This window comes from Melanerpes formicivorus, unplaced genomic scaffold (assembly GCF_026170545.1).
Source record: "Melanerpes formicivorus ecotype bairdi unplaced genomic scaffold, bMelFor1.0.p_v2 SCAF_5, whole genome shotgun sequence".
Lineage (NCBI taxonomy): Eukaryota > Metazoa > Chordata > Aves > Piciformes > Picidae > Melanerpes > Melanerpes formicivorus.
In genome coordinates, this window is record NW_027142357.1 from 30209938 (window position 1) to 30235712 (window position 25775).

Sequence of the window (25775 nt, forward strand, 5' to 3'; positions counted from 1 at the left end):
TGGCTGCAGCAAGGTTTCTTTTTAGGAGCTTTGTGCTTTGCTCTGTATTTGCAGGCAGATCCCAGAGCTGGAAAGACTCCACTGGTGGCACCACAACGGGTTGGATTCCTTCCCTGTGGGCTGCGAGGACTGCCGTGAGTAAGCTTATCCATTTGTCTGTCTGTCTGCCTCTCTGTCTGCCTGACTGCAGCCGTATGGCCGCAATAACTCCCCAGCTCAGGCACTAAAAGGCTGTGGGCATGGGCATACAAACCTCCCCATGGGCAGTGCACAGGGAAATGGTGGGACCTCATTGAGTGGGGCTCAGGGAAGTGCAGACAGAGGAAGTGCTGGCAGCCAAGAAAATGACCCCACTGTGTTCCGTACCTCATACTGTCCCCAGGAGGGCTCCTAAACCTGCCTATGATTGCACAGCCCAGGGCTGGGATTATAGATGTATCTTTACAGTTGACTTTTGGTCCTGAAAATGCATTTCTGGTGGGCAAATGGCAGTTCTGAAAGGTTTGTGGTGAGCAGAAGAAATGTCAACTAAAACAGCACCACCTCATACAGTGACTTCAACTGCCATAAACTGCAGGGAAAAAACCAACTTTTTGAGAGAGCTTTTCAGAATAGGCCTTAGCCTATGCTAAAGCATCACAGCTTGTCCTACCTTGTATGTTATGTGGTACTTTAAGATGACTCTACCTTGGCTGGGGTGGGACTGTGGTTCTCTGGGAAGGTTGGCAAAAGCACAAGTCCCTGCTTACTAGCTCCAGAGCCCTCCTGGCTGTGACGGTACCCAGCATGGCAAGGACTGCCAGGGACTCAGCTGCTCCCCAGGACGGGCAGCCTCTGTGAAGCAGGGAGGTTTGTCTCCTGCAGCACCAGAGTAATGGATCAGCAGAAGACAGCAGTAATTGCCAGGAGGCTTTCAGGCAGAAAGCAAGGCTCTCTCTCCTGGACAGGCTGATGTAAGTCAGCATGTAAATTGGGTACAACATAAAAAATTGTTTGAGCCGAGCTCCTATGAAGAAACCTATGAACAAAAAAATGTTGTTGCTAAGGAATGTGGAAACAGAAAACAATAATGTGGCTCCTGCCAGGGAGGTAATGAAAGCGTAGCAGTGCTCAGGCTGCGCTCTCAGAGGGAGCGCTTGCTCGTGGCAGTAAATGAAGTGCGGCACAAATGGGCGCAGGCTGCTCTGCGGCCACTGCCGCCTCACGGCACCGAAATATCAAACGTGTCTGATGGGTGCTCTTTACCCTGCGCTCCAGAGGGGAGCCATCCATTGCTGGCTCCATTATTTCCATGACAGCAAGGAAATGACTATGGGAGGCTTAAAATTGAAAGAATACAGCAAGGTTAGATGGATCGAACCTCAACAGTCCGTTGCTGTTCGCCATGGTCAATGCTTACCCCAGGTCCTGGAGATGCCACACCATCTCCACAGTGATGGAAGGCCAGGACCACTTTTTGCTTCCAGCTAATTGCTGGTTCATGGACTGTCCAGTCTGACCTTGAAAATCTACAGAAAACTTGTTCTGAAGTGTGACAGCAGTAGGGCACAGCTCCTGAGTGAGGAGACGTGTCTGCTCCGCAGTCAGAAGCAACTTCAAGTGTTTGCTGGGTACCAGATCTGCTTCTGTCAATGCAAGGACCTGACAAGTTCTATTTCCTGTGTTCTGTAGATACAAACCATGGTTCTGACAGGTGGATGCAAAGGTTTCCTTCTGGCCTTTATAGTTTTAAAATGAGAGCAAGCTAATCTTGTATGTGCTTGAGTCGCTGCCATGAGGTGGCCAAGGTAGAGTCAGTCAGAACAAAGGAAGGGTGATGTAAACCTGCCCTACGAGCACACCAGGGCAAAGCAGGGAGAGGCAAGAGCACCCCCAGCCTCCTGCTGCCAGCCAGCCTCCTGTTTTTATCTCAACAAACAAAATTACCTTTGTCCTGTTCAGTCCTTTCTCCAGCACAAATTGTAAGCAGACCGAAAGATTGAAACCTGGCCAAAGATGGACTCCCTGTGGGGTGTCCTGGGAAATGGGCTGATGTCTTGTCCTCATAGTCTGACTCTCACCATTTCTGATGACGTAAGGAATTTATTGTCTGTCCTTCCCCCACATGCTGAGAGAGGGGAGGGTGGGAGTGTGTGTGTGTAGGGGTATGTAATGGGGTTGTGCTGGATTTTATTCTTCTGGAAGCAGGCTTGGGCAGTGCTGAACTCTGGCACCTTCTTGATTAATTTGAACCTCAGCTTTTTTAAAACAGAAGGTGCAGTGACAACTCCACAAGTGGCTTTTTATGAATGAGCAAAACAAACCATGTCAAAATGCATTTCAGCTGTTAATGAAACAGCATTTTTAATGAATCTCCCAAGGTTTTGGTAACTGAGCTGTGCATTTGGGAGCAGAGCATGCAGTCTCTTGGCTGTACACTCAAGGGGAAAAACCACAGGAGACACCGTGGGAAGTGATGCTTTTGCTAGAGCTCTTTGCCCCTCACATTGAGGGGGTGCTTGCTTTGTGCTGAGCTCTGTGCTGCAGTGGCTGCAATGAGCTGATTTCAGCTGACTCAGGGACTGTCCCCAAGCTTGGGGACTATCACCATGTCTGCTCACAGCAGCAAAATACTGAGCAAAATGCCTGCATGGGAAAAGGAAATACAGGAGTCAGAGCTAGGGCTTGTGATTATGTCCTAATTGGGGACTGGGGCATTGGGAATGGCAATAGATGACCCATTAGGGGTTTGTTGTTGTTGTTGCTGCTATGGCCTGTCTCTGCTTTCCAAGAATGGGGTCTGCACAACGCCCTGCCCAGCCAGAGCGTCAAAGGCTTTGATAAAAATCAGGCTCCAGGATATTTGTTTTGGTGCTATCTGCCTGGTCAGAGGAGGAAATTAACTGTCTGATGCAACTTGCTCTTGATAACACCCTGGTGCCAATACACAGCTGCTCAGCCACTCTGCCGTGGTTACAAATTCATCTAAGTTCCTGCTCCAGTGTTTTCACAACCATTGGTGTGGACTGCCCTTCCTTTCTTCCATAACACTGACTTCAGGGCTGTGCCCTCACCTAGGCAAGTGCCCCACCAGCCATGCATCTCTTCACCCCTCGATGGAGAAGAAAACATGAGTAAAACCTGAAAGGTGGTTGTAGCCAGGAGGGGGTTGGCCTCTTCTCCCAGGCAACCAGCACCAGAACAAGGGGACACAGTCTCAAGCTGCGCCAGGGGAGGTTCAGACTCGAGGTGAGGAGGAAGTTCTTCACCGAGCGAGTCATTCGGCATTGGAACCGGTTGCCCAGGGAGGTGGTTGAGTCATCGACCCTGGAGGCGTTCAAGGGGAGATTGGACGTGGCACTTGGTGCCATGGTCTAGTCATGGGGTCTGTGTTGATAGGTTGGACTCGATGATCCTCGAGGTCCTTTCCAACCTAAGTGATACTGTGATACTGTAACCCCAGCAAAAGGGTTTCATATGTAGGGACAAGGATAGGAGAGGTTTGACACTGCAGCACCTGGCTCAGACTGTCCCTGAAGTGTTTATTGCAGAGAGCTACAAGGAAACATGTAGATATGAATTGCAAGGAGCCTTCTGCTTGTTCCTTTTCCTCCTTTTCATATGCTCAACCCTCCAAGCACTGCCAAAAGCAGGTTAGAAGGGCACCACAGGGCATTTGCCCATGCTGCTGCAGGGGCTCCTCGGCAAACCCTGTGGGCAGCGGGGGCTGCTTGGCAGCCCACCACAAGCAGCACAGCCCCAAGGCTTTGGTTTTATAGGAAACCAAGGGGGGGAAGCTGCATGGTAACAGCTTTCAGTACTTTGTACCCACAGTTAAGAATTAAAGAGGAAAGAGGTTGGGACAAGGTGAAGGAACAAAATGCATTGGGGCTACAGATGAAATTGTTATGTTAAGTAGTCAAATTAGCATCTAGGAAAAATAACAATCGTGGTGGACAGCTTTTTAAGGAAATTGGAACAAGGTTCCAGCATGGTACTTTGCTCTCATTGTGTGCAGAGGTGTCTTGATGAAAAACAAAACCATGGAGAAATGGCATCCCTGCGTCACCCTGCAAACTAACTGGGGGGAGGGGGGGGGGAAATCCATCTTATTCAGAGCAAGTTTGTTTTTACTGATCTTATGCCTCTCAATTATTTTTTAATGGGCTGCATTGAAAAGAAATTTCTGTATGCACACTTGAGAATATGAGAACACCCAAAGGAAAGCTTATGATTTAGTAGGATTAAAGTATTGTGTATGCAGGTGTAGCACGTTTCAGGTTATTAGTAATCCAATCTATTTTTTATGACGTTATGGTGCAATTTGCTGTGTGAAACTTCAATGTAAGTCCTGAGCTGTATCGGAACATAAACTAAACTGTTCCCGACTCTGTCACTTTTCATGGTCTTTACTTTGATTAATAAATGCAACAAGAGCCATAACGTTCTTCAATACGAGGCTACAATCATCCTTCAGTCAAAATGTGTCCCTCAGCTTTTCATAACTTTTCACATCAATATGTAGGGCCTGAGAAGGAGCAGCCATAGGATCTCCCTGCAGCTGAGCACATACACTTGCAAGGCTCTGCAGAAGACGAGTGTGCTTTTGCTGGCTGCAGCCACCCAGTCTCCTGGCATGGTGAGTGAGCAGTTGTGCCCTTCTTGTCATGGGTGGTGATGGAGAGCAGAGGGGAGATGCATACTGCAGAACTGGGTGTGGATTTGGCACCCCCACTTTTAGATAGATCTGATTTTTATCTCATTTGGGCACCTCACTCAGAAATATCCTTTTCCCAGCACACCCCACGTCTGGCATGGAGCTGTACTCCAACAGTCAGACTGAGGGAGCTGGGGCTCTTCAGCTTGGAGGAGACTAAGGGGTGACCTCATTCATGTTTATAAATATGTAAAGGGTGAGTGCCAAGAGGATGGAGTGAGGCTCTTCTCATCGATACCCAATGACAGGACCAGGGGCAATGAGTGGAAGCTCCATGGAAACAAGAGAAAATTATTTCACTGTGAGGGTGATGGAGCACTGGAATGGGCTGAGGGGTTCTGGAGTCTCTCTCTCTGGAGACATTCAGTACCCACCTGGATGAATTCCTGTGTGACCTGGTACAGGTGATCCTGCTTTGGCAGGGGGGTTGGTCTAGATGATCTCTTGAAGTTCCTTCCAACCCCTTAACATTCTGTGATTGTGTGGGAGAGGAAATGAGCTGCAGCAAGACTTTGGCATTACACTCAGTAACACAATTTTGTAACTGCATTGTCTACAACTCGTAACAAAATCTGAAAGGGGGCCTCAGGATGCAGCTGGAGTGCAGACAGAGAGAAAGGTGGTGTTGGAGGTGTTCAGGAGGAGACTTGATGGGGTGCTTGGTGCCATGGTTTAGTTGATTAGGTGGGTTGGCTTGGTTGATGGGTTGGACACGATGATCTTGAAGGTCTCTTCCAAGCTGGTTTATTCTATTCTATGTAAAGGCCATAGGCTGCAAGTCCCCACTGAGTGCATGTTGCATTGCCCTGACCAATGTCAGGAGGAAGCTCCTCCGTGTTTCCTCTGACCTGTCCTGCCAGTGCTGCTCAGGAGCCCCAGCCCCACCACCCATCAGCCATGGAGGAGAAATAACTCACAGGCTTGCCAGGTTGGTCTGTTTTATTTCTGAATTATTCTTTACATTGTACAATATATAAAAATACAGAGTACCCAAAGAAAAAAAAATAAATTCACAGTGTCTAAAGGCAGTGATTACAGTCTAGGTCACCTTTATACTAAAGTACCATCAAGTTCAATTGCATAGGAAGGGTGGTGTGCCTTCACAACAGAGTCCAATAATACTCTCCAGGTTTTGCTGTTTAGGGGCAAGCATTCTGTGTTAGCATAATAATTTCCCACGTATCTGAGATCCAGGGTTGTATCTGTCACTCTCCCTCCTCAATCACAAGCTAAATCCTATCATTTCCATCTCACAATACTGTTCATCCTCCCTAAACCTTCCTCTGTGGGAATGCTTCTAATTAACCACAGTGCTTTTAAGTATGCACAGGTTTGAATGTTGTCTAAGGAAGGGTGTGTGGATGGAAACCCCCTGACATGCAGCTGGCTGGTTTAGCGTTGACATGTTGGTACTAAAAATATTGTTGCTGCAGTTACTCATGGCTGCTCCAGGCCACCCTCTGCTCGACTCCGTGCCTGTGAACGAAGCGCGCCCCGCTCACGGAGGTTCCAGGGCCGGAGTGCAGTGTTAATACTGTTCACAATCACAATTGTTTAAAACCAAATTGCATCTGGGATTTGCAGAAAGCCAAATGCTGCTCTCACAGCACTGAGCCCTCTCAAATAGCAGGGGTGAATTTGCAGCTGAGGCTGGAGGCAGAATGGAGAAAAGGCAAGATCAACTTTAACTAGATCAGATCAACCACATCTTGTTGAAGATGTCCCTGCTCACTGCAGGTGGGTTGGACTAGGTGACCTTTAAAGGTCCTTTCCAACCCAAAATATTCTATGATTCCAAGTTCAAGACCCAAACTTATGTTAAATGCTGTTGAGCACTTAGATTTGTGACTATTTAAAAAATGGGCTGCTGGTTTTGCTCCTCCAGCCAGGGCTAATGTAGACAACTAAAATTTCCCAAAAGGCCCAAAGGAGGAATTTCTAGGTAAAACAGTTGAGACTGATTAAGACCCACAAGGACCCAGCTCCAGAAATGCTGGCAGCATCAAAAGCTCTGAAAATCAGACTGCATCCAAATTTGTAGGTTTCTCACCTACCCCAAGCCTGCTCTTGAAACCACCTGAAGTTTCCTCCTAACAAGATTAAGTCTGGGCTTGGTCATGAAGGCATTAAAGTGATTTGTTGGGGAAAAAAAAGGTCCTTCAAAGCCAAGGTCCTGGGTATTTCTCTGTTATGCTAGACACTTCCAAGGGGTGCTGTGCCCTGCTGTGCACATGGGCTGGCTATGGGAGTGACAGGGCGAGGAATAGCTGCAGCGGCTCTGGGGACACGCAGGGCACCAGGGTTCTGACTCCCATCGCCTGACAGCTTTTTTGGACCCCTCTGAACACCAAAAGCCATGAGTCTGTGAGGTTTCTCTTCTACTAAAACCCCCTGCTGTGATGATAAGGCAATAACTCAATAACTCAGAAAGCAGTGGCTACATTCCTTACCACGGAAGATGACATTTCACTCAGTCTAACAGATGATGTCTTTTGCTCTAACGGTACAATATTTGTTACTCTGACTTGCCGGTTTAATTTTCCTTGCACAATTACTCCCTACATATAATTACAAAAACAACAGCGACACACATGAGAGATTTGGGAGGCTTCCTCAGAAAATATAAACAGTAGCAAGAATCCTTTTTGTGTTGGTTTTTTATTTTCCCTTAATCATTCTTAACCAGAGTGATTTGGTGGGGAATCAGCATTTCTAACTATAAAAATCAATTTCCTTTTCAGTTACAAAAACTGTATTTCCTTTACCTCTGGGTTTTTGTGTTGTTTCTTTTTTAAACCTAATGGAAAGGATAGTAGGTTGTACAAGTTGGGTGTTTTGGTCTTTTTTTTTTTCCTTCACTTTGTCCCTGTAGAATTTGAATATCAGCACTGCCTCTCTAATTCTAGGTTCTCTCTGCAGGCATTTTGCTAAATATATATATTGTATGTGTATATATTATAAATATATACTGTATCTATCCACTGAGAGATAGATGTATACACTATTACAAAAGAAAAAAAGAGTACACAAACTTTACATTTACATTTTATATATATATATATATATATTTATATATATATAACTCTGCCCCCACTACATTTGGTACAAAGAATAAATCAATCTCCATGGATAGCAATTTTTCTCTCCAGGTGGGCTTAACTTCTGACTAACACTGGAGATGTCAAGTGGTCTGCTATCAGATGTGGACTCCATTCCTACTTTCTGGTGATGTCAGACCAAACATCTCATTTTCTGAACGTAAGGCATTAGAAACAGTGGTGGTAAGACAATACATATATAGTATCTGTACAGTTCATATAGTTAAGAGCAGCCCTGGCTCATATACTGAACATTCAAGTGCACCTTTAGAGCAACAGCACCTCTTACGCTGTGGTTTGATTGTCAAGTGGTTTGTCTACTAGTGAGCTGCACAAGTTCTGGTGATAGCTGATGAAGCCCAACAGCAACAGCTCAACACAGCCTGGATAACACCACAATGCACACCCCTTCTGGAGGCAGAAAGGCAGCCCCTTCCATGAATAAAGAATGAGAAATGGCCCAATGAAAGATGTTTCCGCTACATACTTGGCTGTAAGATTTCCAGCATATTTCACATACTGTATACCTGAATCCTGTCCAAAGGGTTTGCAGAGAACCAGTGTCACTAGACCAACACAGGAACTGTCCAGGATTCCCCTTATTATTCCTAGAAGGGAAAGGGAAAACAAACAAAAAAACCCAAACCAAACCAAACCAACCAAACTACAGCAAGACTCTTTTGGAAAGCAGTGCTCCCAGCTAAATGCATTTCATCTGTAGGGGAAGATGGCCTTAAGAATAGGAAAATTTAGCAAGTTTAACATCCAGCTGCAGGAGCAATTCAAGCTGCTGCAGATATTAGAGACGTGATGATCAAGCTGCCAAATTACCTGGACTGTACATGGTGCCATTAACCTGCCACGCATTAGGGAGCTCATAAAAAATGCAACCCTCACACCGCGTTAACACCGTCCTTAAAGAACTGTGTTCTCATGCAAACATTAATTGAGTAATAAGTGGTCTGATTTCCCTTTTTTGCTCTTTCTCCCCTCTCCTAGATTCTACTTTCTGCTTGAATGGAGTCTACAGACCCTTGCTGTGATTGCCAATTATGTGAAAAAGGGCTGAATCCGTTTGGATGGCTGGTAAGAAGGAATGTCTTGATGAAACTATAACCACTCTCAAAGCATCTACTCTCCTATAGCCTACAAAATATCCGCCTCCTGAGCACAATGGCAGTAATGACCTGTCTTGGTGAGCTGAGCATTCATGCTGACATCATATTACTCTGTGAAGCCAAAAACTGGGGGGGGGGGAACGGAGGGAAGAATAATTAGAAAATTAAAATAATTGCAAAGTTTGACTTGCTCACATTCCCCAGATTCCAGCTGCAACCCTGCCACATGCATGGTACTCGCAGAATGTGTCAATACAGAGAATCTGCTAAAGGGGAAGCCTGGAGAGGGCTGTAATTTTACCATGGCTAGAGTGACCCTGGAAGCCAGTGGCTTATTCTGAATCACATAAATTAAAGCTGGGAAATCCCATCCTGATAGTCTAATGAAATAGTTTTCAATCCTTCAATACTTGTTAGAAGTTGTTTTAGTCAGGATTTTCAGTGTTGCTGAGGGAGAGGTGAAAATTCAGTGACATGGGATCAACTCTCATTATGGCATGAGACACAAAGGCATTACTCCTCCAATGGAATTTAGGGGTCGGGGAAGACCCTCCTTGCATGAGCTGGTAACTGCTACTGATGCTCTCCTGCTTCCCTGGTGGTGATCCTGCTTCACTCCTGCCCCTCTCACCCCAGCTGTGCTGCCAGTGGGGTTAGGGCCACCAAGCCTCGTGCCTGCTTGGAGGATTGCAGCAGGTTTCTTCTGATAGAGCTTCAAGGTCTGTGTCAGATCCTGACCCTGCTGCTTCAAATGTGAGTACATCTTTTTAAGGGCACTTCCCTCTCTCTCTCCTGCTCTGTTCTCTCTATTTCACCTGGTGAGACCAGTGCAGAAGCAGGATGAGCTGCTAAATTAGAAAAAACACCTGCTGGAAATGATGGGCACCACTGAGCCTCAGGTGTCCTCCCTGGCAGTGCTAATGACCTCACTTCATTACAAATATCCCTACAGCCTTCAATCACTGCAAACTGAGGTCAAACAAAGTAATTAAAAAATGGGAGGCTACTTTATTCTTGCCTTCTGGTCAAACCACCCTAACACAGGCTTACAGAGCCATGTTGGCTTTTCCTCACAGGAAAAGCAATATACTTGTCACAAGCAACACAGTCTCTCGTCATTCCCTACTGGCTGCCTACATGAAAGAGCTGAGTACACAGCCCAAGCTGGGCTTCCCAACAAGCAACTGCAAAGGAACAGCACTGAGAGATGTTCAGCGTCGGCTTACAGCAAAACCTGAACTAAAGCGAAGACAAAGGGGGCTGCTGGGAACACGGCCGAGGCAAGGGCCAAGCACGGGCATGGCAACTGCTGGAGTAAGATGCAGACAACAAAGCCAAGCTCGGGACCACATGGAGCTCATGCACATTTCAGGGTGTACTTTTATCTCATGCTCAGTATTGCGACATTCTAAAATCCTTAGCATCAGGAGTTCATTATAAATATTTAGAAACACTGAATGATAACAGTGGTGAACTTGTTCACGTCGCTAACACATTGGATGTAGTTGTACATTAAGCACCAGCAATAAGTTTCCTTTTTGCCAAACAATTATGTCAGACAAACATCTGGTTGTAGACAACATGGCTTCTGCATCAAACTAATACAGTTCTCAGAGACACAGTCACACACATACACAAAATTACATCTCAAGGCTGGATATAGTGTTTCACAACGCTACCGCCCCAATTTCTTTCAATAGCTGCAGCGGCATGTGTTTGTTGGGTTGGTTTTGTTCAGGGAAACTAAAGAAATACTGGCAAACAATGCACATTACTCAGCTGTGTTACCATTTCATTAAGTACTGACTGGAAGACACTAGAAGAATGTGCAGCAGACTTTCTGGGTCATCTCAGACTATGGAAACATTCCTTACAAAAAATACCCTGCCCCTGTAAAGTCAAATTCACCCTTGGAAAGTAAACGAACTAAAAACCAACAATAAAAACAAGAGGAAAAATTAGCCCAAAGCACGGTGATTTCCCACAAGAAGAGCATGGCCTCTAAAGTTGCCTTTCATGGCAGACACAATCAAGATCAAAGCTAGAACAGAAGGAGTTAACACTGTCTCAGAAAAAAAAGATAAAGGAAGAAAGTAAAAAAAAAGCCCATGGCTCTTGAGCGGCAATCATCACATCTTTTTTCCAGTGATACAAAGATCTTTGTTTGTTAGGCACTCCAAGTTCATGTCTCCGATGTTATTCCAACATTTACTTTTCTCAGTGTCTCACTGCCTGTATAATTTTCTTTTAATCAGGACTGGAAAGGTTCTGGAAAGCTTCTTTGGGTAATGCGCTTTGTTTGTGTGTTGTTTCCCGTCGGCTGAACTGCATATTACCAAAGAAGGCTGTGGAGAGTATTTCCTGCAATATGAAAAGATTCTGTTGAAGATACAGGGAACACTGCCCTAGAAAGTCACTTTGTTGGTGGTTTTTTTTCTTGTCTTTTTTTTTTTTGTTGCAGAAATATTAAAAAAAAATTAAAAACAAAACAAAAGGCAAAGGAAAGGAAAGCGTTCTTCAAGTTGTTGGCACAATGGAGTCCCACTCAGCCTGTCTCAGGAGCTGCATGTCATCCAGTGCATCATTGCTACCCTGTCTCAGGAAGGATGTTCCTCACCAGACAGACACCCCTGCCCGGGAGGCCATCTCTTGCCTTGCTTAGAGTGCACTCGTGTGTCGTGTGCTGCTATGTGCTGGCCACCGAGCCCAGCACACAGCCATCTCTTTGACAACATCAGCCTGGGACAGCAATGCTGGTCTTCCACCCATAAACAGTTGCAGTAGTAAGAGCCATCTCCAGCCAAATAGCCACAAAAGCTCTGCAGAATGGTCCATATGCATGTTTTGTCCTTGTAAGGAGATGTGCTGTTTACGAGAAATACAATTAACCAAAGGGGAAAGGAAAAAAAAAGAGACCCTACTGTACAATATTTACATCTAGAGGCTGGGCCAGTATTTGGTCCATAAAATCAATTAAAAAAAAAATCAATCACATAGAAAGCGATCCAGTCCTGTAGGATCTGTCCATCATCAGCTGTTGGTAAAGGTCCTTCCAGGGGAGGCCTCGGGCCTGTAGTCGTACTTGTTCAGTGTACTTGGATAATACGTTGTCGTGTACACATTGGTTTGCTGCAAGGGGTAGAAGTTGGTCCTGTCATCTGGTATCAAATTATTCTTGTTAAGTGTCTGTAAAAGAGAAGAGGAGATGAGAGACATAGCAACAGTGTCACATAATTACTCATTTCTACCTGCAGACACCTCCCTCTCACCTGCCTCATGGTCTCTGTTTGCAGCCACCACCGCCTTCCCTCCAGCTGGGAGAGTAAGACAGCACATCAGGCTCTCTATGGGGCTAGTCTGCAGGGGACCACAGCTCCTGCCAGGTCTCCTTCGCTGCACCTGCACTCAACTACTGCTAGGGCCAGAACCTAGAGCCTTCTCCAGAGACCTGGAGTCTCCTGGTAGATGGCGTGTTGTCTGAACGTCATTGTCACACAAAACCATGCTGGGCCTACGCAAAATTTGGTGTTTGGTGGCAGCGCTCAATCTAATCTCTTCCAAAACGCTCGTGTTATAGCCTGCAGCTCCCTCTCCAAACAGTTGCCAAAGGGCAGCTTTTACTCTTTGGAAGAGCAGGTGTGCATTTACCTGATCTCCATCTCCATTGGTAGATGTCCAGGTTTGGACCCCCCGATATTAAGTGTGTCACTTCTGTAAGCTACAGTATAAGTAACAGATCATGGTCACTTTTGGAGAAACTAACATGGCTTAAAAAAATTCACAACCACGTAACAAGTGTTGGCAATGACAACAAAAATAAACCAGAAAAAAAAAAGAACTACAAATGCCCCTTTTACCATAAAAATGAAGAAATGGGTTTTTGATCCCGCCCCTCTTCCCCCCTCCTTTGTTTTTTGCACCAGCAAGCAGACGTGCCCCTCTCCCCCGACAAAAGCCCCCTCCTCTTCCAGCTGTTACCCCTGTGCAAGGATAGACCCCCATTTTGGGAGGTGGGGATGCAATCATTTTATGGAACTTTCTCCTGCATCTTTATATTAATTCTGGTGAATTTGGCTGAGGAAAAGCCAGACAGTTTTTTTTTCAACTAACCCCCAGCTTCAAATTTCTTACATTTATCTTCTGGCTGATGTCATTCATATGTGCACCTTTAACAGCTGTCATGCAGGGAACTGATTCCTTTGATCTGGGAGTTGACACTAGGCATGTTTGCTAGAGCAGCCTTATGATGAGGGCACAGGACATTTAAAGAGAGTATGAGCATCCCTCCTGCTTGGAGCACAGAGATGGAGAGGTCTAATGAGGCAGCTAGTCCTGGGACCTAATGGTTGTTCTGCCACAATCCAACACAGCTGGAGAAACCACTTAACCTCAGTTGTCCCTTTGGACAAGCACCTTGCACCTGACCCAGGCTCAGGGCAAGATGAAAATTGATTAACTAATGCTTAAGTCCATGAAATACCCAAGCTCTTTAGCTTTTATTCAACCCATCTAAATTCAGCCACCTAAGCTTCAGGCATTATGACTGTATTATATATTACCCATCAGCAAAGAAAGAAGTCTCCTTCCTGCATGAAGGCAGGTGCAGATGGAAAGTGCCTCTGGGGAAGCCCCTGTCTGTGTCGGCTGCAGCAGCATGGGGTGAGCTGCCAACAGTGGGTGCCTGACTTTTAGGAGGCTACAGTTAGTGAGTAGGGTCTTGCCCTGTGCACATCCTTATTGCAGTCAAGGCTGTGGCTGCTGAAATGATCAGAGCTACCCCTATGTTCAAAGATGGGTTCAAAGCCAAGAGCACAGACACTAATCTATCTTCCAACTTTGTAATTAAATAATTTTACTGCATGAGGAGGGGGAGAGGAGGAGGAAGAAAAGAAAATGCTTTATTTTAATCTGATAGCAGACTGACAGTTACAGCTACTCTGGGAGCTGCAAATTCCAGTTTCCTAAAAGATGTTAGGAAAAAAGGCTTTCCTGTAGCAGAATTACTGTGGCAAAGAAATTTCCCAGCTGCTGAACTACCTAATAATATTTTTGGTACATGATCTGAAACATCTCATACATGAAAATCAGAAGAGACCCAGCTTCCTCCTGGTCTGACTGCAATCTCTCCCTGCCTGGAGCCTCTAAAATGTGCTCATGGCACACCACTTGTAGGAACGGAGGAGAGACTCCATATAGGCATTCTTAAAGTGACAAATATTTCCAAGGAATTAAAATTTGTGTCCCTCAGGATGAAAGGAAGAAAGGAAATGTCATGTTTTGTTCCCAGTCACCCAAGGAAATATTAAAATAGTGTGGGCAACAATCTGCTGATTTGTGCTGCAGGGTGGGAAACAAGAAAGCCAGACTCAGTCCTTTGCTGCTTGCTATGCTTCCTTGGGAAATCCAATTAACTGCTTTGTGCTTCAGTATCTTCTGACCCAGCTTGATGAAAACATTTGAGATCCCCTGTAAAAACACACTTTGCTAAGTACAGCCAGTGAGTATTTGGGAGAGCTGGTCTCTGGCAAACACCTCAGGTGTTCATATCAGCTGTACACAATGATTGCTCTTTCCAATTGGTGACTCCAGCCCAGGATACCCACTGCAGGCAGTGTAACCCTGCAGCCATGGTCCACCACAGCAAGTGGATGAGGCTGATTTCCACTGCCACACTCCTTGGGCTGGCTTAAAGGTGGTCCAGCATCCAGGCCTTGTCTGGGTTACCTTTTTGGCTTCCATTTGGAAAATCTGTATGAGTTTCAACATGTCCCACGGTGTTTAAAACTTGCCCCTTATAGCAGACTTAGCATTTAATTAAAACTATTTGCTTTTCCCCTTTCTCTCTCATCTTACTTTCATATGACATTTAATTAGGAAAAAACCCCACAACTGCTCCTTTGCTCTTTTTGAGTTTATTTTTTGATGGAGGGCTTATATCTTAGGGAAATACTTATGAAAATGGTTTAGTGGAATTTATAATGCAATTAGCTGCAAGGAATTTGTCTCTGGAAGCGCTGCGATGGCAGTCCTGTCCTAAATCAGCATGATCAATGTGCGCTGCCTTAGCGTTTCCCCACACAAACTTATTGTCTGTCTCATTTTAATAAATAGATGATTAGGTTCCTTGGCACTAGAAATAGGTTGAAATTTTGAAGGGAAAATCAGGCAGCAGTGAATTTTAGAGAAGTCCACACACACATATTTGTGCATGCACTGCAGGAGAAGCGGTGAGCAGTTAAATCTCTCTGGGTGGGCTCCTATTTTGCTGTACTCAGAGCTTTAGCCCTTGCTCTTGTCCTGCAGTTCTTTGCTGTGACAGCACAGAGATGCCCAACAGCTTTCCCTTTGGAAGATATCCCCCCAATGCTATATGGGCTGTGCTGTCACAGTCAAAGCCTCCTAACAACTTGAATTCACTGGAGTTAATATGTGGGGATGAAAACAGCCTGATGCACCCATAGGTGTTCCCACCAATATTTATCAGTCCCAGTGGGAAAGGCTGAGTCCTCACCACTGCACAACTTCAGTCAATCACAAAAACTAACACAGACCTGACCCTTGCTCACAGTGCAACTCCTACAAGTGATTCTTCATCTCAGCAACTTTTGAGCCATGTCCCCAGTCCTACAGTGCTCAAGAAGTGTTTGCTGAAGAAAATGCCCAATAATTCTTCTTAGAAAGGACAATCCTCTGGTGCTTTGGCAGGGACATATCTGTGGCTGTAGTAACTACACTGACCAAAGCAGTGCAGGGAGCCCTAGAGCTCAGGCTGTTCTTACTGGAGGTTTCAGAGAAGGAAGGAAGACTTTGCTGCCTGAGCCTTACCGCACTGCTATTCTGCACCCTGCAGGGAGATGTGTCAGTCATCAGCACCCACCAGACCTTACTAATGGCACTTTTCCAGTTACTCAACCTGTATTTTACCCTTCTTGCTGTCTGCTCCCTCCCATATCAAATACTGCTCTGTCCCCTTGCCAGCAACTACAGCCTCTTGGGATTGGTTGCTCAGTAAGCAGGATCAGAAAGAACCAAAATCTCAATCAGCATTTAACACTGCAACATTGCCTAGTGCAAGATCACTGTGCCACACACATAGAAAAATCATAGTATCAATAAGGCTGGAAAAGCCCTCAAAGATCATCAAGTCCAATCTGTCACCCAACACCTCATGACTACTAAACCATGGCACCAAGTGCCACGTCCAATCCCCTCCTTAACACTTCCAGGGATGGTGATTCAACCACCTCCTTGGGCAGCCCATTCCAACAGCTAACAATGATGTATTTCAAACAGTGAGGGAAACCTACTTCAGGCTTGCATTTTGGTCCTATCCTACACTGAGAAGGAAGAGGTTTCTGGTAGTTGTAGGATAGGATAGGATAGGATAGGATAGGATAGGAGAGGATAGGAGAGGATAGGAGAGGATAGGAGAGGATAGGAGAGGATAGGATAGGATAGGATAGGATAGGATAGGATAGGATAGGATAGACCAGGTTGGAAGAGACCTTCAAGATCATCACGTCCAACCCATCATCCAATACCACCTAATCAACTAAACCATGTGACCAAGCACCCTATCAAGTCTCCTCCTAAACACCTCCAGTGATGGTGACTCCACCACCTCCCCAGGCAGCAAGTAAGACATTCATTATAAAAAGTGAGGCCAGACCCTAAGCTAATATGAAAACCTATGAAATGTGTGTAGAGAAAGTGTCCTGTTCAACTAACAACTAGAAACTCAACATGCATCAGCCAAATACTTTTATCTGCTTGCTCCCTTCCAGTATGAGCCATGACATCCTGGTGTATTTGATGTCATTTGTTTCTTTTGGTCTGTTCACCACTAACCTCAATTCAAGAAGCTGTTAGCAGAAGGTAAACCACCAGAATGCACTAACCCAAAAGTGGACACAGCTTCAAGTGCTTTCTTTAAGAGACATGTTATCATGGGGTGTTGGCATATGACTAATACATTCTGAAAATCTTTTGGCCCAGGAACTCTGTTTTATAAAGCAGGGATGTTTTGAGATGGGTTGGCTATGGTTTCAAGAGAATGTAAACCAGCAGTGCCGTTCCCCATTATATGTGATCTATCAATCAACAGTGCAACCTTATTGTTGGTGAGTTGTGAGTCTGTGCCAAGCATAACAGAATCCTCAGTATTTCTGTATTTACAGAAATACAGAAACAATTTGTTATTACTCTTGCTGTTGCATTAGCAATCAGTTAGAACTGGAAGAGTCCAAGGGGAAAGTTTACAGATAATCCTCCCTTGTGTGCTGCTTAGCTCCTGGTATTCCTACCGCAGGGAAAATACTGACATGCACTCCCAGGCCGCTCCTCCCAAGGTAGAGCCAAGTCCTGGATGTGTTAAACATGACTGTATTGTACCAGATGCATACATTTAATTTTGTTCAGCTTTCTCCATTGGTATTTTTAGCCTAAGTCATCATTCGCGTTTTCCATTTGCTACTTTCTCTCCCAAATTCTGCCTCTGCTCCAAATCATTAAGTCATAATCCACTGACCTACTTGCTTGTATTCTCCCAGATGTATCAAAACAGCTTCATGTGTAACAGTGTGGGACTTTCAGTACCACTCCCACCCTACAGCTGCCTGTACAAAGCTGTATAAACATTTCTTACACACATAAACAGATTAAATGTTTCAATTTTCAGTAAACAGTCAAAGAATTTCAAAACTGGGTTTAAAAAGATTACCATCTCCCCATCCCAAGTTAAAAAGGATTTCCTAGAGTTTTTGAGAAGGTGAAGTGAAAAGGGGGCTTGTAAAGCATCTGATACACATACACCTAATACCAAAATAAGGGCCACAGCATAGTTCCCCCAGGGTGATAGGCAGTGGCAAGATTTCCTTAATCTTCTCACAGGGAAAGCAGTCAGCTTTCTGGAGCTCAGCATTCTCTTTGAGCTCCAGATCTTTTCTATTTTAAGGGTAGTGTGGGGGAAGAGTCAGCAAGTTTTCCAGGAGTTTTGTAGGTTAATCTTCACTAGCTACACAGCACCACTGTCCCTGTGAAGTCAAGGAATAAGGACAATTTCCCCCAACCTCACAGTTTCTCCACTGACAGGTGTAATTTCAGTTCTTCTACCTCCTCCCCCCCCCCCCCCCCCATGACACTTTCCTCTTAAAAAATGGGAAAAAGATGAAAGAAGTAGTTAGGTGACCTTCCTGGGCAGCTTCCAACTACTCTCTAGCATTTATCGTTACATTAGCACTACTTCAGGCTCTAAAGAGGCTGAAAAACACAGCATGCCCCTTTCCAATGGGCATGACTCATCAGGGATGTGGTGCCTGTGCCAGGACTGCATAGCTGCAAGTTTCCATTTTACAAGTTTGTTTGTAATGCTGAGTGTCCCTCATCAGCACAACAACACAAACTTCCCCTTTCCTTCATCTCAAAGTGAGCGCAGGCACTAAGGAAACAAGGGTAACAACTAGTGCTGCTAACCTTGGTCATCGACTGTGGACACAGACAAAGGTCTAAAGTCAAGGTCTAAGCAGCAGGCAGCAACTTTGTAGTCAATTCTGTCCTCTTAGCAATACCCAAATGAAGTCCACATGCATCCTGCATTCTGCCTCTGCAGAGAGCAAGGATAACATTCCCACTGAACTCAGTTGCACAATTAGCCCCAAAAGAATTGAGGTAGGCTTTCCAATTTTCCTTGGAATGACATCCAACAGACTTCCTGTAGCAGCAGTGGGATGGCCATTACTCCTCATCCCTCAGGAAGATGGAGGGATGAGGGAATTGTGCAATGATGTAATGAAGCCAAGACCCAACGTTTGGATTCTTTTGTGCTCCTTTGAAGTTGTTTGCTTCTTGCAGTGAATTCAAATTGAGCAAACTGCCTTTTTGAAGCAGATCAGCTGTTTTGCGGAGCTAGCCATGCCTTCTCGCTAAAGGATGTTGCTTTTTGCATCCTAGGAACGTTAGCCAAATGACTTAGGGTTGTAAAAAGATATTAATAGTATCAAACATTTCCCACAGCTTGGTACATATCTGGAATTACCAAGGCAGAGATCTCAGAATTATAATTAGCCAGCAAGTTTGGAAATAATTACCATAATAATTACATTTAAACAAAATAAACCACGCAACTAAACCAAACCTCTGTTGGCAATAATTGACACCAAGGAAATAAATGGCCCCTGGCCACCCACACGCTCCCTTTTTTCTGATCAGCTAGATGCCACAACACCGCTGTGCTTCTCGAGCTGTGCCTTACAAATGACCCTGGAAAGACGGAAAGTTGCCAGAAAGACCTTAGGAGATGCTTGAATTTACTGCAAGCTAAGAATGGGGGGGGGGGGGGGGTTTAAGACTTTAATGATGCTTCTTTCTAGTCTTTCTTACAAATTTGCTTAGTGTCTTACACTGAACAGTCTCTTCTGGTGCTTTTATGAAGTCTCTTGAGCCCTGCCTACGCCAAAGTCAAAGGTAGCAGTGGCCAGGGTTTAAATATTGCTTTTTTTCTGATTAATTCAATAAGGCTGATTGCAGAATTTACAGTGAAGAGTAGACGGACAGACAAGGAACCTATTCTCTATATAGGAAAGGTTTTCCACTGGAAAAGAAAGACAAAAAAGTTCCACTGGGACACTAAACTTATGGTTGCATGTTCTTTTGGGATGGAAGCTTACCATCTGGGTCGAGGCAACCGCAGGCACAAATCCAGGCTGGGCAGTGACTGGCTGGAAAGCAGCCCTGCGGAGAGAGACTTGGGGGTGCTGGTGGACGAGAAGTTCAACATGAGCTCTCAGTGTGCACTTGCAGCCCAGAAAGCCAATCAGATCCTGCGCTGCATCAGAACAGGCCAGCAGGTCAAGGGAGGTAAGTCTCCCCCTCTACTCAGCTCTGGTGAGACCCCACCTGGAGTACTGTGTCCAGTTCTGGAGCCCCTATTACAAGAGGAATATGGATGTGCTGGAACGTGTCCAGAGAAGGGCCACGAGGATGATCAGAGGGCTGGAGCACCTCTCCTATGAGGACAGACTGAAGGAGTTGGGGTTGTTCAGTCTGGTGAAGAGAAGGCTCCGAGGTGACCTAATTGTGGCCTTCCAGTATATGAAGGGGGCCTACAAGAAGGCTGGGGAGGGACTTCTCAGGATATCAGGTAGTGATAGGACTAGGGGGAATGGAATGAAGCTCGAGGTGGGGAGATTCAGGCTGGATGTGAGGAGGAAGTTCTTCGCCATGAGAGTGGTGAAGCCCTGGAATGAGTTGTCCAGGGAGGTGGTTGAGGCCCCGTCCCTGGAGGTGTTTAAGCCCAGGCTGGACGAGGCTCTGGCCAGCCTGATCTAGTGTGGGGTGTCCCTGCCCATGGCATGGGGGTTGGAACTAGATGATCCTTGTGGTCCCTTCCAGCCCTGACTGATACTATGATACTATATTTTCAGACTGAAAATTCTTTGTTCACTGTTATTGGTAAATAAATTACCCCCAGCCCCCAAACGACAGCAGCATCTGTAGATGTGCTCAGGTTGACAATGAAACTAACATTCAATTATAAGAAAATGAATAGCTACAGCTTTCTATAGCTGTTGAAAATAGCTATTTATCCTTATACTTAGGAAGGAGTGAAGTTATATTATTGCAGTTTTAAACTTACAAAACCTTTAGAGCTGGCAACATAAAGGACCATTGTCAGAAAGATGCCTCGGCATGACTCTGACTTTAAGCATGAGTAAGATGACAAAACAAACTGTATGTAATTGTAAGGCAGACTGAAGTGAGTCCCTGCTTAGAGCTAAATTCAGGTTTAAGAATGTTTCTGAACTTGCAACTGAAGTCCAAGGAGTTGATGGAAATCTTCCCACTGACAAGTGCAGGTGTCTCGCCTAAACTTGCTATTTTTGCCTAGCTTGCCAGTAAATTGGTGGTGGTAACACCCATGACGTGGCACCCAAACAAAAGAGGAATTCAGGGCTGCCCCAAATTGCTTCCCAATATAGCTGATACACAGGATATAGCAGACATGATCTCAGCTGCGTGGGAAGGTGTAAACTCTCTCCTTGCTGCACTGCTATGCCTTGGTGTAAGACCTTCCTGGGTCCCTCACATTTACAACAGTGTTACTACAGAGGCTCATCAGCTGAGCTACAGCACCTGGCCTTTTGCATGCTCCAGTACCGACACCAACTCACCAGAGGGATAATCACTGCCTTCTAAATCAGTTTAACAGTTCACATGGGGTGCAGGTGGTCATATAGAGCAACTGGCCTGTACAGGGCTTCAGCTGATGGTAAGTAGGAAGGACACAGTGACTGCCTGAGGAAGGCAGCATTCAGTGCTTCTCTGCAGTTATGCCAGAGCAATCAGCCCTGAGTTTTCAGATGGTCTCAGAGCATTTCATTCTGTTGAATTACCAACACAAGTCATGCAGCCTGGTGCTGCACTTAGACTAAGAATTGCAAAGGTAGAACTGCAGTGGTGAAGAGAAAAAAAAAAAAAGAGTAAAAATAGAAATAGAAGTAAAAAGAGGGCCTAATATGCCAATTTGCCGTCTGCTAACTCCACTCAGTCCCTTCTAGTCTCACTGCTTTCCAAATATTGCCTAGCTCCTAAGTAGCTGCTTCTGATTATTTTCCTCAAGACTCCTTTGTTTTCTCCCTATGTTGCATCTCACCTTGTTATTTCCTCTCTACATTTATAACCTTCTCAGGTAATTTTCCATTATTTCTATACCACTGGCTGTTTTTTTGGACACACCTCCCAGTTTAATATCCTCTGCTAGTTTAATTAACACACTGACTGCACCCTCTCCAAGGTCGATAATGAAGATATTAAACAAAGCCAAACCTTGCATTACTGCTTACAGTGCCCCAAACAACTCCTCCCCATAGCCCTGTAGGTGCCCATTAATGATTGCCTGATGTTCACAGTCCATTAGCTAGGTTTCAATCTCTACAGCAGCATTCCTGTCCAAACCAATTTCTTTTTACACATCACAAGATTATTTAAGACACCAATACCATCCTCTTTTTTTTTTAGGTGTATGGACCAGTGAAGCTACATTCTTAACTAGCTGGGAATCTGCCTTTATGCAGCTCAGTCTCGTGCATTCCCTTTGTTCTCTAATGCTGAGTCTCTGCAAAAATGTGACTGTGTTTGATCGAGGTCCTGGCTCAGCTGTCAGTTCAGCCCAACCACCTTTCATTTCATCACAGTGTGAGATATGTTGCCTCTCAAATATTAATTCAGATTTGCCTGCACATTAGTGCTGACACAGATTTGTTTCAGTGAGTTTCCACTGCTATAAATGAAAGCACAGCTGAGCCAATCCGTTTTATTCCTCCCGGATTCACCCTCCAGTACAGCCCCAACCCTGACAAATTTTAATGACCAAGTGGGATTTAACACCCTGTTGATATGCTTTATTGAATGGGGAAGGTCCAGGCATACACCATTGATTGTGAGCCTGTATGCTCATATTTTGCCTCACCCCAAATAGAATAGAATAGAATTAACCAGGTTAGAAAAGACCTTCAAGATCAAGTCCAGCCTATCACCCAACACTATCTGATCAACTAAACCATGGCACCAAGAGCCCCATCCAGTCTCTTCTTAAACACCTCCAGTGATGGTGACTCCACCACCTCCCCAGGCAGCCCATTCCAATGGCCAATCACTCTTTCTATGAAGAACTTCTTCCTAACATCCAGCCTAAACTTCCCCTGGCACAGCTTGAGACTGTGTCCTCTTGTTCTGGTGCTCGTTGCCTGGGAGAAGAGACCAACCTCCACCTGGCTACAACCTCCCTTCAGGTAGTTGAAGACAGCAATAAGGTCTCCTGTGAGCCTCCTCTTCTCCAGGCTAAGCAATCCCAGCTCCCTCTGCCTCTCCTTATAGGGCTTGTGCTCCAGACTTCTCACCAGCTGGTGTTTCCCACACAGACTTACTGGAGCTAGTTGTGTGACTTCATTGGACTTCAGTAGCTTAACAGTGACCCAATTAGCTGTGAGGAAATTGGCCTGCCTAATACAAATGTTTTTGTATTACCTTTGCTTTACATGGCACTGGGGATTTGCCCAAGATCCGTGATATTTATAAAGGTAATTGGAGTTGTTCATTAGCTGTTTCTCACAGACTCTGGGACACAGTCCATCTAGATTCCTTCATCCACAGATTTTCAGTTCTTTCCTTTCTGTGCCAAACCTCAGGACCATGTTTGAGCTGACTTAATGAGGATTCCCCCAGCTATCGGGGAATGCACGCAGAGCTACTCCTGCTTACCATACACCAAACCTTTCATGCACATATAAATGATGCACCAGGGGAAGGTGGCAATGGATATAGTGTTGCTGCAGCCTGTGTCACCTGTGCAGTGGCAGCAGCCAGCACATCCTGAGCAGCCCTGCACTCTCAATGGCTCTTTAGAGCAGAGTGGTCATGGTTCAGGGGAAAACAGCTCAGGTATTTCAGCTGTCCCCTCAAAGAACTGCCAAATACATTCTGGACATTGGATTCTACTTCTGAATACTGACACAGCTATCTCTATTTTGTATGCATGCAGTTCCACTGCTTTATAATTGTACTTTAAAATGCATTATTTGCCAGAGAAGCTATTCCAGAAAAATAGAGAGGCAGCAGCTCTCCAAGTGTCCCACAAAAGTTATATGTTTTCTGATATTTATTATTTGTCTAATATTATCCTCTTCCTTTATCTTCCTGCCTCTTTCATGGCTCCCTTTAAACTCTTTTGCAAACACATAATTAATTACTCCTTCACATCTTGGCAGCACTGAGGATTTCCCAGCTCAGCTAATGTGTATAACAGTGCCAGAGAGAATTTCAAGGAGACAAGGAGGAAAGAACCACTTCAAGCACCTGGACCGAAGAAAACCATTAACTTTCAGCAAATGAGGCTAGGGTATATTCCAAATATTCCTCTTCTGACCAGTAGAGGGAAGTCAAGTAAATACACAGGAGCCAGAACAGTGCAATTTTGTTAGGCCCATTCCTGCAGCTCTTAGTTTAATTCTTCTTCCAGTACAGGTAAGTGGGTGGGGACAGAAACATGTCAACCTCCGAAAAATTGGGAAAGGCAAAAGTTGCAAGAAAAGGGTAATATCAGTCATTAGATCAGTTAGTGTAGATGGAAACATCAGATAAACTTTTGGACATATCTGTCTGTCTTCAGGTCTGAAATAGCAGCTCACATATTCAAAAACCTGCCAGCTTTTTCCCGCTATAATCACTGATCTAATTAAAAACAAAACAAGACTTGTCCGCCTACAAACTTGTCTTGCCTGCATCCACAGATTATCACAGCTGCAGCAATACAACCCCAAAGAAAGGCTAGTGTGAGGATCCATGGTGACTAGCCTAGCTGGTAAGAGGGCAGAGCATGGACCATATTTCTGACCTGAGTGTAGAGAAGATACACTTGGTTGTACAAGGAAAAGAAGAGAAGGTTGAGTCACTGGAGTAAAACATGACAGGATAAATAAGAAGCATCTACCCCTGGTGTCACCTGAAAGTTCTCAATATGGTTTAAAGAGGAAAATGAAAAGCGGTGCCCAATGTTGGATACACTCAAAATGATGGTGGAGGAGGAACAATGTGTATTCCCACCCCACGGTGAGCAGCAACAGCCTTGCCAAACAATGAGGCATTTGTATGAAAAGTTGATAGAATGGGGACCAGTTCCCATTGGGAGACTGTTGTGAACATCTGCTTAGCACGCCAAAAGGACCAGCAGCAAGGAAACTCCCAGATCTGAACTAGCAGTTTCCCCTACTCTTAAATGATATATCCATAAAAGGGAGATATCTATGACTTGCACACAGCAACCCACTGAGCCGCTGCTGCCATGGCGTGGGGACACCTCCAAGAGATGCACTATCATCCCAGGACAGCCACACCTCCAGGCATGCTTGACTGCTCAATTTGACTCGACCCAATGATATGAAGAGGAGAGAAGACACTAATAGATTTTGACTGAGACACACCACTTAATCCTTTTTTCCCCATCAGTAAGCTCTCTTGCTCTCCCTTTCTAGCAGGCATTATGTAAATTGAGAGTCCCCTGAAGTGATATTTGCAACTGCAGGATCATACAAGAAAGGGCACAATGAGCCTTTGCCAATACAACCCCCTGCCCCTACTATTCTTTTACGAATAATGCTGTGCTCATGGTAAGTACTAAAAATATGTACTCTACTATTCAAGCAGTTAATGTTCTTAAATGCCACTTTGTTCAGGGGAAATAGTCTTTGTTAAACATGAAATTCACTGAGAACAAAATTTATGTTTCAATCTGATTTACTATATTTCATTTTTATATATATGTGTGTGTGTGTGTGTTTATTTTTCCAACAGATTATATCAGATAAATCTCTCTTCAAAATACCAGGAAGCTGAAGCAAATAGTTAAGAGAGAAGGGGAGACCTAAGAGTGGCCTTCCAGTACCTGAAGGGGGCCTAGAAGGAGGCTTGAAAGGGACTGTTCACAAAGGCCTGCAGTGATAGGATAAGGGGCAATAGTTTGAAATTAGAAAAGATTAGATTTAGGTTGGACATTCAGAGGAAGTTCTTTACCATGAGGGTAGTGGAACAGTGGAACAGGTTGCCCAGGGAAGTAGTTGAGTCCCATCCTTGGAAATATTCAAGGTCAGGATTGACAGAACTCTGGGCAACCTCACCTAATGGTGAGACTGGAGGTGAGGAGAAAGTTCTTCACAGAGAGAGTTGTTAGCCATTGGAATGTGCTGCCCAGGGAGGTGGTGGAGTAAGCATCCCTGGAGGTGTTCAAGAGGGGACTGGATGTGGCACTTGGTGGCATGGTTTATTAGTCATGAGGTGTTGGGTGACAGGTTAGACTTGATGATCCTTGAGGTC

At 45.0% G+C, this 25775-nt stretch overlaps 1 protein-coding gene and 1 long non-coding RNA gene across 4 annotated transcripts in view; one reads left to right on the plus strand and one right to left on the minus strand.

The window, feature by feature from the left end:
- The window catches only part of LOC137441456 (uncharacterized), a 30830-nt gene continuing 5055 nt past the window's right edge, over nucleotides 1-25775 (plus strand). The window contains exons 1-5 of one of the 2 annotated variants that reach the window (XR_010987412.1): nucleotides 1-134; nucleotides 4505-4618; nucleotides 5461-5624; nucleotides 8794-8880; nucleotides 11168-11241. This is a non-coding gene — a long non-coding RNA (uncharacterized lncRNA). Of the gene's footprint in view, nucleotides 135-4504; nucleotides 4619-5460; nucleotides 5625-8793; nucleotides 8881-11167; nucleotides 11242-25775 lie in introns of those variants that run through there. The other variant, XR_010987413.1, reaches the window with a different exon arrangement.
- SEMA5B (semaphorin 5B) overlaps nucleotides 5618-25775 on the minus strand; it is a 295761-nt gene continuing 275603 nt past the window's right edge. Inside the window, exons 23-24 of one of the 2 annotated variants that reach the window (XM_068138998.1) lie at nucleotides 12561-12630; nucleotides 12018-12098 (exon numbers count right to left, since the gene is read on the minus strand). In XM_068138998.1, coding sequence (XP_067995099.1) covers nucleotides 12091-12098; nucleotides 12561-12630 — 78 coding nt within the window. In that variant the 3' untranslated portion in view covers nucleotides 12018-12090. Of the gene's footprint in view, nucleotides 12099-12560; nucleotides 12631-25775 lie in introns of both variants that reach the window. The other variant, XM_068138997.1, reaches the window with a different exon arrangement.